The sequence below is a fragment of the Tigriopus californicus genome, chromosome 4 (assembly GCF_007210705.1).
Source record: "Tigriopus californicus strain San Diego chromosome 4, Tcal_SD_v2.1, whole genome shotgun sequence".
Taxonomy (NCBI): domain Eukaryota; kingdom Metazoa; phylum Arthropoda; class Copepoda; order Harpacticoida; family Harpacticidae; genus Tigriopus; species Tigriopus californicus.
Genome location: NC_081443.1, coordinates 7,034,024 through 7,048,822, shown reverse-complemented (window position 1 = coordinate 7,048,822; position 14,799 = coordinate 7,034,024). Strand labels below are relative to the sequence as shown.

Sequence of the window (14,799 nt, the reverse complement as noted above, 5' to 3'; positions counted from 1 at the left end):
CAAAGTACTTTATGACTCCCTGATTAAAAGCCGCTTGGAATACGGACTGGAGTTTTTTGGCCAAAGTTGCGCTGTCAAGAGACTTGTTCCTTTGCAAAAGAAGGCAGTAAGATGGATAACTAATGCACGAAGATCAGCCCACACCAGCAATATTTTTAAAGATCTGTGTATATTGAAAATCAAGGATCTCGTAAGATTCAAACAAATTGGGCACCTACTCGCCAAACTTAAGGGCAAGCTTCCTTTGCTTGTTTCTCAGTTTCCGTGCAAAATAATGAGGGCAGGAACCGTATACTTCGATCAGCCTATAACACAAACTTCTTGGCAACAAAAACTTCCCCCATTTTCTTTTCCAAAAACATGGAACGCTTTTATCCTTGAAACGAAGCAAGTGTTCTCAATGGAGAACACAATGAGACAATGGAGTCGATATGTTAGGGGATCGATCATTGACACATATTCATCGGAATGCGCAGTTAAAAATTGCTATTCCTGCAAACAAGGTACAGAATGACTGATTGTGGCTTACTTCAGAGCGGAGAGTACTTGCACAATTGATAATGAATCGACCAGTACATAAGCATGTCATTCCAAGACGCCACGAAAACAAGCCGCATGGCTTATGGCGATCTTAGGACCATCCAATTCAAGTTTATATAACTACAAACGGTCCTGAAATATATACATACATATAAATACATGAAGTGTCCGACATATCAATATCGATAATGAATTTCAATGTATCCAAGTGCATGCCGGCCAAGAATAAATTATTCGCAGCTCAGAGCTAGATCCAGTTGTGACCATTTTCAATTTTGCGGTTGCCTCTGGACAAAATACCACAATCTCGCAAAAAGGAAACTAGAGATTAAAACGGTGTTGCACTTGAAAGTTGTTATTGCTGTTTTCTCATTATACATGTCTACAAAATTGTGCTATAGCTAGTTGCAGTAAGTTTGAGTGTTCAAATGCTACCCTGTGTCACAACCGTCACAATTAACCGTCACAACTCCTTTCAGTTATTTGCTTCTTTTTGTCTTGTTGCTTGAAGAGCTTGCATTTAGAATATCTACACTACATGCATTGACTTTTTGTAATAAATGATACAATTTCTTTGTCATGCAGATACTGCCATATTAGAGCATTGATAACTATTAAATTGCTTCAACATCAATTCTTTGATCTTGGGTCCTCATTTATCAATTACATTTGAGTTTACCTTGGCTTTGTTTTGACAAATTTAGTTTTCTTTACTGGTGATGAAAAAATGTCAAATAGTTGAGCCAAACGGAATAGAAATATAATCTTATCTCTTTGTAAGATATCTTTAGTAGGAATAGATTGTATAGGCAAAGGCAAATGCATACTGACAATCGACAATCGGCAATCGGCAAATGAATTATCTTTAGTTAGGTGTTTGTTTAAGATTGTGAAGGAATCTTTCAGTAATATGAATATAGCGCCATCTAAGTTGCCGAGGGTCTGGTGAGCGATAACAATCATAATTACCATAACGATTCAATGATGCTAAAATCATGACGGTGCTTTACATGTTGGTAAATTTGATTATTTTTCAAAGAACGTAAGGACAAATTGACAAACAGAGGTGTTCTTTTACTTTTTACTTTACTTTGGTAATATTTGGGCTCCCTCAAGCTGGAGGTCAGAAAAGCGTTAATAGTGCAAGAAATGTTAGCTCCCAGTCCTTGACCGCGCCAAATATAAACTAATGATATTCTTATCCGAAATTGGCCTTGGAGCATAGATATCGGGTCCTGTAATATGTTCCTAGATTCATTCGCTAGTCGAGAAATAGGATATGCGGTTTTAAGAAGGTCCTGTTTCTTTACGACATTAAGTCAAAAACCCTTTGCAAATATGTCATTTATCGTGCATTGTATGATGGTTCAATAAACTTGTGCGTTAAAAAGTCCTAATCTTGACAAGAATAGAAAGTGCAACCAAATGGTTTTTTCTTACAGTCACACTCTCAGTTGTTTAGAGGCTAAGGACTGCCACGGAAAACGTGAGCTACTCTTTAAGGGTAAACGTTATTCTCCACCGATTAGTTGGCGGTGGTACTTTTTTAAACTTAACCTAACACGATATTAATAACCCTCAAAGTCTTTCTCTAAACATTTAAACATTTGGCCACAAATTCAAAAATGAGCACAGCCAACTAATCGGTGGAGAATAACGCTTATCCTCTTTAAGACGTCACTCACACCTTAAGATTTTTCCACCGTGTCATATAGAAGGCCTGATGCCACTATTTTAATAGACTTTGAACTTAAGGGAGATGAAATGTGCTCTTGAAATTAGTTTCAGGGACAAATATGCACAGTCAGACCAATTTTCAGTAGAGTGCAATACGCAGTGTTTCCCAAAGTTATACCAAAACTTGACCTCATTTTAATTTCAGCCAATGAAATTTCAAGGTCTAAGCATTTCTATGATTTAACATCGGATAAAATTTACCGTGATGCAGATCGCAAATGAATGGACGTATGTTTCGAAGGGTTCAAAGGCTGGATTGACAAAGGTACTCCTTCGGAAAAAATGATGAACGTTTGGCGCAAGCAGTGACCTATTTCCTCGAATGAATGGGTCGGTAGTAGACCTCATTTCAGCTCGACCGCAAAACGTAGCTTGCGGTATCGTGGAAGATCTAGGGCAGGCATCCAGCTAAAATTTCATCACGACCGTAATTGTTTATATTGAAAATATATTTCGACCAATATGGTCTGATGGTAGTGCATCTATGCTCCATCATATTTGTTACAGGAGTGGATGATGATTATTGCCTCTCATATGTGACGTCACATACACTTATTTCATTCTAGCGAGCATTTCGTAAGCATCTCATTTTCATATGTTGATACAGAATGTATCATTAGTACTAGCACTGTCATTCTCCTCCATATTTCGGAGCCCATGATTATGCAACGACAATTGGGGTGCTCTGGACGTTTTTCCGAGGTATCTGAGCTTTTCGCTGGGCGTGAACTCGCTCATCAAGGCACTGTGCACAGTCAGGTCACATGGGACGGCGGGGGTGGTGGCGATTCGTTGGGAGGGAAGGTCAAAATCGGATGCTGATCTTCGTGGGGAAACTTCCAATGTATCACAATCAGTCTCGGTGGGGAGTTCTTGATTCAAGGTCACATAGGTTTTCGCTCCGGAATAGCGCTGGCTCTGCAGGTATTTGATCATAGTTGTTTGGTTCTGACGGTGGGGTAGGGAGTCGGATTCGGAGGATCTCCTCAGCGGATCGATCTTTCCGGAGGCTTGCTTGGAGCACGTACTGGGAGAGCTCTCCTCGGAGTAGCCACTTTCATCTGAAATATTATCGGGCTCTGCATGCAACTTCAGGGCTTTCAAATCAATTGCACAACAATCTTGAAGGGACTCGGTATCCTTGGCGGGATGGGTCTCGTCCACGGAGTCCGTGGTGTCGAAACGATACCGTCGATTCGAAATCAGCCGAGAGGAGAATTGGTGGTTATCGGGGGAGAAACTGGCGGCTGAATCCGCATCCACATCACGCGGTAAGAGCCAGGCCGCCGTGAATTCGGACGGGAGTAATCCGTCCTCGAATTTAATAGCCCTATCTTGGTCTCGACCATCGTGTCGGTCTTGAGCGTGTCTCTGTTCATTGTTAATTTTGTCTCGCTCATATGTGTCCATGGAAATGTGATGATGGTCCGGGATGTTCTTGGGATGTTTGTTGGTACCCTTGTGCTCCTCATCGTCTTCAGTGTCATGATCTTCTCGAGGACGTTTGCCACCTGTCTCTTGTGCATTGGGTTCATCCTCCAGGGTATTATCTTCCTCATCTTCATCGTCCTCGTCTTCATCATCGTTCCGATGATCGCTTTTGTCGAATGAGTCATCAACCTCGTCTTCATTATCAGAACTAGTTAGGCAACGGTCATCCTCGATATTATCATGATCGCTCTGGATATGTGGCGTGTCCGGACTTAAGAGCCCAGGTTGGAGCTGAATTTCCGGATTGGGGTTGTCCATGATGGTCTCGATAGGAAAATTGGACAGGGAGGAGTTGAGACTGGTCATGGCTGTCGAGGGTTCGGACGATTCGGGCAAAATGGTGTCCCCGGCTTTTGACGAGTTCGACAGACGTTGAAACACTAAGGAGTCACATTTAGAGCTGGAGAATTCCATGGGATCCGTTTCGTCCACCTCATGGGCGGCTTCTTCGATGACTTTTAACTTGGGAGCAGCTTTGCCCTTGTCTATAGAAGGTCGGTAATTGGAGGATCCAGTGTGGAGTAGAATTTTTCGGTAGGGCATCGATGGGTTGTCGTAAATGGTGTTGGCCAGGCTCAACCTGGCATTCTGTCGGGATATCTTTTCTTTTTTGAAGTCCACCAATGCTTGATGGAGTCGCTCTTGTAGCCTTTGGGTCAAGGCATGGGCCTTTTTATTGCTTGAACACAAGACTGCGTGACAACGGAGCTCTTGCTTCATTTTCCGGCCTTCATGCCTGAAATTAAAAGATTTCCCCTTTAGGGACAATTTTTCCCCAGGTCAGATAACCTCACACGAACTGACCTGTATATCCAACAGAAGACCTTCGGATAACTGGGATCGATGGCGCAAAAGGTGATTCTGTGCGCCCAATACTCTGTGAGTCCATGTTCTTTGGTAACGGCTTTCAATCCTTGAGCGGTGATGGTCAATTTCATCACTATATTGGCTTTATCCGATGACACGTGATTTCGCCAAAGCGTACTCAAGGGCTTATCCACACACCCATCCCCTAAAATGAATGCCCATCTTGTTCTCGTACTCCAGTTCAGTCAATATTGCTGTGTCCAAGAGCTTGCTTACCTCTAGCCCAGGCGGTAAGGACATTGCCCAAATAGATCACCCGGTATTCCGGGTCGATATCACTAATTGTGGCTGAACGTTTCTTCTTCCAAAACTTGGGCTTCATCATCGTCGAGGATATTCGGACGTGAGGCAGACCCATCGAAGTCATGGTCGGATTCAATTGAACCGCCTAAGGATGACAAAAACCATTGTGATTTCGAATGCAAATATGAGCTTCGATGTTCTACACTTAACATGTTCAAGTTTATCGTGATCTCCGTCATGGAGCCATCAGGCCAGTCCAGACGAAGTGTAGCCCAAAAACGTGTTTGTGGATCTCGCCCGATCAAGGAGCAGATTCGTAGAAAATTGATGAAGAATGAAAGTGCTTGGAACTATGGATTGCGATCCTCTCTGACTGCCTGTCTTGGTCAGTGATTTACCTCCTTCTCTGCATGCATGCATGCATGCATGAATGCAGGTCAATTACGATCATCGATCATGTGTCTTCTTGTTCGACTCTATGGTCAGTTCCCGTTCCAAACCAATCCTGGCTAGGCAGTCAAAACGCACAGGACAACTCACCAGAGGGATAGGTAGAAATGCGATGGATTCTCTAAATCGCTTTCATGATTGGATACAGGCTCGGTCCCACTTGAGGCTCACATGACTTTCTTCACCAAGATGTTGGCGTGAAAAATGAGCGAAAATTGACGTTTTTCTCAAGGCAACGATCCAAAATGTAGTCCATAAATGTCAAGTACGCCATTCACCTGTGGCTGTGGGAGTAAGCGGACTGAGCACTGAGCCTTGGCGTACACTCTACTCCCTTGACTCACGGTACTGTAGTCCATGCACGGAAAAAGCCAGCTTAAGCAACGAACTCAGGCAGATCATTGAGGCGAGGCGCTAACTCCATTGAAAGGGGACGGGCGAGGACTTCGGAAGGGTGGGCTCTTGGCAGAGCTTCGGCCAGACACGGTGACCAATGGTCGTCAGGTTCTGCAGATTTCTGAGTTTTGATGGAAAAACGAAGTGGCATTTCATATTTTCATCCAGGAACGATGCTCTCGAAAATGGGCCATTGACACCATGCAATACTCCTATATAAAGGCCTCTTTCCGTCTTACAAAGTGGCATAACTACTACAAGATGTATAGACGTAACTACGACTTCTTATCCTTTATGGGTTTTGCGGCTTCATAACATCAGGCCAGGAACTCCAATAGCATCGAAATGTAACAAACTTTTAAAGTAATTAGTAATGCCTCCTCAAGGCCCGACTTTATTAATAACGAGGTTCCTGTTTTCCTCTCTTTGATCCTCATAACCCTGGTGTTGGTGTCATAAAGGTACTTCAGGCACACTGTCCACGCCTCAATGGTTGGAGGGAGCGGAGCAGTTTAGCTGGTGACAACCGTGGTGGGCAAAATTATGGAAAGTGTCTCCACTCTCTGCTCTTCTGATCTAACCACTTGCGTCATCATGGTTGACCTTGATCCATCCCGTTGGGACTAATTATGGATCATTTGCTCCATTTTAATAATATCACTTGATTAGCTGGTCAATCAAACGTGGCAACGAACTAAAGATCCCTGAATTAGTCGTTCGGATAGATAGTGCAAATTTCCGTCGGACAGCTAATTAACCATTTTGTTGAGTCTTATAAAAAGAAAGTAAAGGGAGCAAAAGTACCTGCATTTTTTGGATTTGAGGCATTTTGTCACTTTTCATTGCATTCTAATGTGCTTTTTGCGTATTCCAATAGGATTATTTGAGCAGTCAAAGTGACGAGTGTTCTGTCCACAAAAGAAATAAAAACAGGTTAAGGGGAAAAAAACAAGTCTAGAATTCTTGCATTTTGCTTGGAATTACCGTTGGAGAGGGTATTCAAACCATGGATAGAACAACCTTGGGGTCAGACGAAGGGCCAACGAGCTAGGGAGTGTGTACAAAATGACTCCTATCCTCTTTGAGGCACTCATGCTGTTCTGAACAAGACAAAATGTTCAATTGATCTCACCATGTATCGATACGATGAAGCCAAAGCGTTCAATGTAAGAAACTAAAAATCCAAAGCTGGTTTGCAGACCCTGAAGTTAGAAGGAATATGCTTTTTTGTGCGCTAGCGTTACATGGATTTGAGCAATGCGTTGATCTAACTTCAAAAATTATAAAAGACACAGGTTTGTAAACGCTGAATTGAATAAGTATTTTCTGTGTTCTGATTATCACTCATAATCCTTGACTGTTTTAGTGTATATTGTATTTAGCACAAAAGAAACGAGGCGGTGTTCAAAATTTAAAGTACTAAAGAATAAAAGACTTAATGCTTCATGGCAAAGCTTGTACAGTACTAATACATCTAACTCATCTTATGATGCAAATATGTTTAAAGTTGGTAAGTAACTGGTAAGTAATTTACAGGTTTTATTGTATAGCACAGTATCAAAATCGAAAGCATTGGTATCGTCGATTACGTGAATAGATGCCTTTCATAGTAAGAAATGCTCTAAACCTAGCTGCCCCTTTGATTGATCTTGTGGTCAAAAGTTATTTAATTCGACCAAAACGGACCTTGATGCAGAGAAAACAAACATCCTGACTATAGCCGTACTGCTATGCCTAGGGCAGAATCCCATGAGTAAGATTTCACATGGATTCCTCCCTGTTTGTCAATATTTTTCTTAATGTTCATTATACGAAGATACCTCACTTGATTCTGTTGTGAATTGATGTAAACTGTCTCTCTCAAGCAAACTCCCTGGGTGTAAGAAGTAATAAATACAATGAAATCCACGTCTCGCGGAAAACAAGAGGTCGCCCCATGACTTGCGGGGTTAAACGGCAAAATTATGGGTCTCTAATATAAACATATAAACAAATCTTTTCACTTAAATATCTAAAACAAACAAAACTGAAATAATTGGAGACCACATAAGTAAATCCAAATTGTCGTCAAGACTTTGCTGAATTATGGACTGGATAAAAGTGATTGTCGTAAAACTACCTCTGGAAGACTCCATATTCTCTTAATCACATGTTGCATATGATTGCATTTAAATAGGAAGGAAAACAAATCTAAGATGAATGAACAAAAGATACCTTGAAGAAAAGCGGGGAAAAAGAAATATAATATAAAAAAGCCTACCCTTACCCAAATAAGGAGAGAAAAGGAGAAAAATAATCAATTGTATTTGCCAACAAACTCTTTGATCGTAGAAAACACTCCTTACTGCCATTCGTATTCAAATTAAGTCGATTCTTTTAAATGAGGGACCCACTCAATAGGGATGACGGAAAAAGATTTTTCATTGCTTTCCTTATTTGAATTGAAACACGTTGTTGCTTATCCCTCATGAAACCTTTTCTCTTTAAATCACTGAATAAATGGCTTATCAATTGACTACAATTCACAAGTCAACAATCGAGACGGTTGTCTTTCAGGGGCGCGTTTTGAACCCTCGCCCTCGGAGAAATAACACTTTTGCGTCCAAAACCCTCGCCGACATGACTCCCTTTTGGTTCAGCGACTTCACTTACCTCAAAACAATTCATCACGCTTGATATTGGCGATTCATGAGACATTTGATACTGATGATTAATGATTGCTTGTTGTTTATTGAAACTGCCACTCGAAAACACAATGTTTTATATCGAGTATAGGCTTGGATGTTGGTAATGTTGGTTGCGTAACCTTTATACGTAGTGAATGCAGTGGTACCAAATCATGTAGCTGTGACGCCTACTGTTTATTGGATCACGAATAAGCATTACTTCTGTTGGTTGTGCTCACGTCCGTGTGTTGCCCTCATGAACCTGCCCATATCTACAATGTAGGAGCAAATCATCTGGTCATGGTGCTCTTAATAATCCAACTGTTATGATTACGCAACAGCACATTTCGGCTTCGAGCCATCCCTATTCCAGCGCCAATTTTCTCAGAACGGACTCAGTTTCGAAGTAATTTCAGGTTTTTCTTGGTCGAGAAGAATTAGCACCAGGTTTCAGCTCTGATGAAGAATTACGCAGTTGGAGAATCTGTGAATCTTTTATTTGGTCGGAATTTTGTTGTCGAAAATGCCTATCAGTTACCATACGGAGGATCTAAGCTTTGTGCCTCTCATCACATCCTTATTTGGAGATTGCAACTACAATTCATTAAACTCTAGACGAACGTTTCTGCTTCAGCAAACTTTAGTCTTTCGCCAACGTTACCATACCAAGTCCAATGGAATTGTTCACTTCTTCTGCATTTGCCATTCTCCTAGTCATTCTCAATTTCATCATGGGTTGGCATAATAAATAATAATCAAGAAACAACATGCCCACCCATGATCCGTCACCGAAGTCGAGATAAATACAATCAACCTTTATGTACATCCAAACTTCAAACTTGCTCCTTGGCAAATTATGGCGTGTAGGTGTCTTTGAAGCGTTGTTCCACGTGATCTAGAGCAGTTTTTGAGGCTCCATTTGTTTCGGACATTCCATCACTGCCAAATGGACCAATAATCGTGTCATTATTGGGATGAATAAAAGTGGCAATTGAATATCGAGAGGTGCTTTCTGAGTCCAATCCCCCGCGAACACGATGAGGAGTGGCTCGGTAACGCCCCCCACTCCACAGTTGTAGAATCTCTCCAATATTGACGACAATCGTTCCTGGAATGGGTGGAACAGGTATCCATTGTCCATCTAATCGCCGAACTTCCAATCCACTATGATTGTCCTTAAATTAGTAAAAATTCAGTTTAGCTGAAAATGAGTAAAAGAGTAGGAACAAGGATGGGGTAATTTCATTATTAGTATTTTTTTTTAAAGATGCAAGTTACCCCGACGCGTTGAATATTGGTATTAAAATTACGTACAAAAAGAAGAAAAACATTGTTCAACCGCTACATACATTCTTCCTCAAAAGGTAGTTTTGTTTCAATTATGCTCGTTCTCTTATCTCTCATTTTTTGCTTAATACTTGTTGTTTGATTGTTCCGAGCTTTTAGCTCTTATCCCCACTTTACTAGTTTTCTGACCTCGACCGTTTCATTGCTATGGGATTTGAACATCAAAGAACAAAAAATACTACAAAAAATATTGACTCTATAACCTTTCGTCATCCAATTTTGACCAATGATTTGACCGCAATATTTATTGCACTCTAGATAAGACAAAGAACTTTGAAGGCATAAATCCTAAGTATACAAATTGTCTTCGATTTTAACTCAAATCCATGTAGTACACCTCCTTTCATATGGGTTCATTTTTTACCTGAAACAATAAGGTCAGCCCCCCGTAATCAGAATGCTCTCCACAACGGGTGATTGACTGATGCTTGGAATTCTTCAGATCAATAGGAGGATAATGCAAAAGTCTCAAAGAAGTGGCATTGCCCTGACCAAACATGTTAGAATGGCTTTGCAACATATCTTTCGGCTGGATTCCCAAATCTTTGGCCAGACATTGCAACAATCGTTGAGCCAAGATGACTGTTTGGTGAGAGAGGGCTTGAATGGGCCCATCGAACTCCTTTTGACCGAGAAGTTGACGTTTATCTAAAGAGTGCACATCAAACGACTCTTTGAACTCGACAATGTCCTTGTTTTCGAGAACCTCACGGCCAATTGCCGAATATCCATGGATTCGTTCCACTCCACGACTGAAAAATGACACGAAGCGTTAAAGTGCGAAAATCAAGTCAGACGAAATTACGCAAAATCAGACACTAATGAAAGATGTGTATCCTCTTCCCTCTATGTTTTGTTTTGCCTCAGGAATTCGTACGTGTGGACTTATTATTGAACCACTTGTATCACTAAGTGTATTATATCATAATTAAGGCAATTACTAAGTACATAATATTACGGGAGCTATATTTGCCATCCAAGGCTTTACGTGCGGAGTACTTAAACTCCTAATTATATTGGCCATTTCCTGAATGCATTGTTGATACTAATCATCAAAGAATTGGATGGGAAATGGAATAAAAGTATAGGGTTAATTTCAATCTGCATTGTTGTATCATGATTCGTTTGATGTCTTCAATCAAAAATCATTTTCTTTTACTGTTAGGGCTTACATTTATGGCAAGTACAGTAGTTGTAGCTGGTTGCGAAATATCACAATCGTTTGTTCCATCCGGTAAGCCTGATGTATGAAGACATGCCTTTTAATGAGTTTTGACGTAACTCATGTTCCGAGTTAAAAAAAAAAGAAGTCCAAGAGGAGCAAATAAGTAAACAAATGGTTTGTTTTAGCTTCGTATATTCGTTAATTAGACAAAGGGACCACTCACATTTGTATTGTACTGTGTAAGGACTACGTTAGTATCCCTGCGTGTCTACGCGAGAAATATTTTGTAGCGAAATGAATCAAACTATTTCGGAAATGTTAGACTTATGACAACCTGGACTAAATTCATTTTATAATTACAACTCATATTAACGCTATGGAGCCTTGGTTACATTTTCGATTTGAATCAACATACCTTATCGCAAAAACAATCGCTACACCTCTTGGAGACTTAGATATGACGTTAGTGATCATAACATGAATTTGGACCATTTGACAGATTTCTAAACCTTTTTCGAAATTGGGATTACAAAATGAATCTCGTGTAGATAGACGCACCATTACGGTACATGCAGAAGGCTGCATATAATTGATAGATTTATAAGCAGACTATGACTAAGGACACCTCTGATAGGTGACTAGCCCTCTAGGTAGACCATGTGGCGTACAGAGGGCGTTAAAATACCATATTAATACCCAGTGGATCATATTTACTTCGTTAGCTCGACAATCGAGTATGCGCTTCAACAATGTTCCTTATATTCTTACATTTAGCCACCAAAACTGTGGGTGAATTGTCAAACTCCGAAATATTGTAAACCCAACTCCTTGACCTACGCCATAAGTCAACCAAGTGGTTAATGACCATAACACTAAAGACAGATTTGAATTGAGACTTAATTTACAAAGGAAGTGAAATGTAGGCGAATACAACATAACCATGTGAAAAAACTTTCTTTTATTTCGCTTCTCTCTAGCTCTGTTACAGGGTTGTCCCCCTCATGCATTGTCATGTGCTAAACACGGAATTGCTCTGAACACAGTCAGCGAATACGTAATTGTTGCTAATATTAAAAAAAAATGTTCGATTATCATGTTGACAAAGTTTAATGTTGATAAGCTCTGATCCCCACTCGTGGAATCCAACTCGTCCCAAAAATACACAGGTCGCTTTATTTCCGAAGAACTTTCATATTTATGAGCTCATGTGAATGCTTTCCATTGATAAAAGACAATATCTATTCAGTAGTACGAACCCCATTCTGATACCATAGCCCATCTCCCTCTGGGCCCAAATATAAACCACATATCTTTATTGATCAGAGGGTTGAGCCTCAGTTGACAAGCAAAGCCCCAAAGTTTTCATTTTTTCTGTCCGAACCAGGTTGGTTTTCCGATTGTAAAATATTCTTTGAGCAAGATCGGAAAATATCAAGAAACTACGCTTACCGATATGCCATGCCCATTTTATGCAGTATATGTCAAAAAAAAACTTAAACTTGAAGGGGCTATAACGTAGGACTATTGTGCTAGGCTTAAACGAGTGACCAAAAATGCTTTCTATCTTATAAGTGCTCTTTTCAGTGGTCTTCAACCCAAGCAAATCACAATGGTTTTAAAACGGTCTTTTTGAAACGTTATTTGTAAAACAATCAAAGGTAAATTTCGATGTAAAACTAATGACAGGGCAGTAGTAACGAAATTACAGTAATTCGTTCCTTTTTCGAAAAAGGACCTATAATTCCATTACATTTCAAAATGCGTTAACTAAAACTTCCCCCCCCCAAAAAAAGCAAATAATAAAATAATACGCGTTACTCGTTCCTTTTTTCATGCTCCAGAGTGGCCTCTAATTTTTTGTTTCTTTCTTGGGAACTGAGGTAATTTGAACGTTCATTAGCAGGGTACTAATTGGAACAATTCTCTAACATCCCAAGTGTGCATGTAGGTACTTATTTACATATGAATTGCAAGACGAACCTGAACGTTTCCTTGTGCTCCATTGGTAGATCGAAGAATGTTCGGGCGGTTTGCATACAATCAAGAACAATTTTGGATGAAATTCCATGGCCTTTCAAGTAAGCAAACCCCCAAGTTTGAAAAGCGTCCTTGAGTTGGGCACCCACTTTATCATAGTGGCTCTTCCCCGGATCCACATGAATCAAAGAAATAGCCGAGACGTCGAGCACTGGAATTGAGGACTCCATGTTTTCTTCTTAACTATTTGGGACATGTCGCCAACGGCAGGGTTGCCCTCGAGTGTTGCGTCATAACTTGATCTTACAGTTATTCTCTTAAAACCGTTATTGACCATGGAGTGAACACTTCAATTGAAATGAAATAAGTGTGAAAATTGCTTCATTGCCATTGAAACTCCATTTGTATGATCGTTCTGGTTTCTTCCAGTCTAGATTTTGTTGAATTTAAACACATATTTTCTGTTCTTATAAAAGAAGATTCTCAAAGGCAGTCACCCTGCTTCGTTGTCAACAAAGCTAAACTGTAAACAACAGCCAGAACTGCACCTTTCTTGAACAAACACACACACATTAGTCATTAAACGTTTGAGTATTAAAAGAGTTGGTGAGTTCCTTTGATATTTGGCACTTTATTTTACCCCTAGGCTATGAATGGTATTTCAAGAATGTTCTTCTGAAGACTCCTATTTTTCCCATCATTGTTTGGGGAGAAGTTGAAGAAGCTGTTACAACGTTTTGCATAATGGAAGAAGGCATGTTGGAAAGTCTTCACTTAAAAATCGCACTTGCTACTCTTTTTCTTAAAATCTACATTTGAACAGGCTTTTCTTTCTTATCAACCATCATATAACACCTGTTTTTGATCCAAGGCTTAGATATGAATAGGGGCTCTCATGCTTTTTTTTTTTGGTTTCCAGAAATATCTAATAAAAAATCATAATTCAGAATAAAGGTCTGTTTGATTTTACTTAGAATCATGTTGGCTCCAATCCGTAATCAATTGCTGAAGATGGCGCCTCGAAGTTCGCTCGCATCCGCCCAATTATCCTCCGTAACTGGGCCCAAAGAAGAACGAACGGTGGCCGTGGTTCTCTCTGGATGCGGCGTATACGACGGTACAGAGGTGCATGAAGCCGCTGCTTGCTTAGCCGCATTAACTCGACACGGTTTCAATCCGCTTATATGCGCTCCGAACTTCAACCAAGGCCACGTGGTGGACCATCAAACGGGCAATGAAATGAAAGAACTCCGAAATGTTCTACAGGAATCGGCCAGAATAGCCCGAGGAGCGGTCAGTCCATTGGCAGATCTTAAAGGCAATGCCAAGATTGAGGCTCTGGTGTTTCCCGGTGGTTTTGGAGCGGCCAAGAATTTGTCAGATTTTGGCTTCAAGGGTGCTGATATGTCGGTTCATGAGGATGTGAAGCGAACCTTGCTCGAGTTTCACGGAGCGGGAAAACCTATCGCCCTTTGCTGTATTGCTCCAATTTTGGCGGCCAAAGTCTTCGGTGACCAGGGAATCAAATTGACCTTAGGAAAGCAGGGGGATGAATCCAAATGGCCTTTCGGTGGCGCAGTGGAAGTGGCCAAAGGTTTTGGTGCTAACGTGGAAGAGCTTGATGTCAGCCAAGTATGTTTGGATGAGAAGAATAAGATCATCACTTCACCGGCATTCATGTACAATGGAGCGTTCCATGAGATCCAGGATGGCGTAAACAAGATGATTGCTGTGCTTGCTAAATTATTGGCCTGATCAATTTATTTTATTTTTTTATCTTTTTAAGTGTCCAGATGTGCCAATCAATTCGTTTAAATCAGACTTGCGTATCTGTATTGAAATGTAGCTTGAGTATTCGGTGTCACTACGGCACTCCCTGCTATCACACTCCGGTTCTTCACTTGGGCTTCATGGTAATGA

General features: G+C 40.7%; 3 protein-coding genes across 4 annotated transcripts; 1 reads left to right on the top strand and 2 right to left on the bottom strand.

Annotated features, from left to right (window-relative positions):
* Positions 1-2,708: 2,708 nt before the first annotated feature.
* On the bottom strand, positions 2,709-5,857 carry LOC131878992 (uncharacterized; the record flags this gene model as incomplete). Of its 2 annotated transcripts, none has more annotated exon segments than XM_059225178.1 (4): positions 2,709-4,504; positions 4,573-4,780; positions 4,852-5,023; positions 5,089-5,857. In XM_059225178.1, coding segments are annotated over 3 exon segments (1,995 nt in total). In that variant the 3' UTR covers positions 2,709-2,868.
* Positions 5,858-8,870: 3,013 nt separating this feature from the next.
* LOC131878994 (uncharacterized) lies at positions 8,871-13,157 on the bottom strand. The gene is made up of 3 exons (XM_059225179.1): positions 12,883-13,157; positions 10,102-10,489; positions 8,871-9,565 (listed from the first exon to the last, which is right to left on the bottom strand). The coding sequence occupies exons 1-3, from the start codon at positions 13,107-13,109 to the stop codon at positions 9,245-9,247; spliced, it is 936 nt and encodes a 311-aa protein (XP_059081162.1). The 5' UTR covers positions 13,110-13,157; the 3' UTR covers positions 8,871-9,244.
* Positions 13,158-13,347: 190 nt separating this feature from the next.
* LOC131878932 (glutamine amidotransferase-like class 1 domain-containing protein 3, mitochondrial) lies at positions 13,348-14,766 on the top strand. The gene is made up of 2 exons (XM_059225088.1): positions 13,348-13,485; positions 13,854-14,766. Exon 2 carries the CDS (start codon positions 13,858-13,860, stop codon positions 14,632-14,634), a length of 777 nt encoding a protein of 258 aa, XP_059081071.1. The 5' UTR covers positions 13,348-13,485; positions 13,854-13,857; the 3' UTR covers positions 14,635-14,766.
* Positions 14,767-14,799: the final 33 nt, after the last annotated feature.

Excerpts from the sequence above, each read along its gene's own strand:
- LOC131878994 (XM_059225179.1), bottom strand. The coding sequence starts at position 13,109 with ATGGAGTCCTCAATTCCAGTGCTCGACGTCTCGGCTATTTCTTTGATT. Across the intron at positions 10,490-12,882 it reads GAGCACAAGGAAACGTTCAG|TCGTGGAGTGGAACGAATCC; the intron begins GTTCGTCTTGCA and ends GTCATTTTTCAG. Across the intron at positions 9,566-10,101 it reads GGCTGACCTTATTGTTTCAG|GACAATCATAGTGGATTGGA; the intron begins GTAAAAAATGAA and ends TACTAATTTAAG.
- LOC131878932 (XM_059225088.1), top strand. The coding sequence starts at position 13,858 with ATGTTGGCTCCAATCCGTAATCAATTGCTGAAGATGGCGCCTCGAAGT.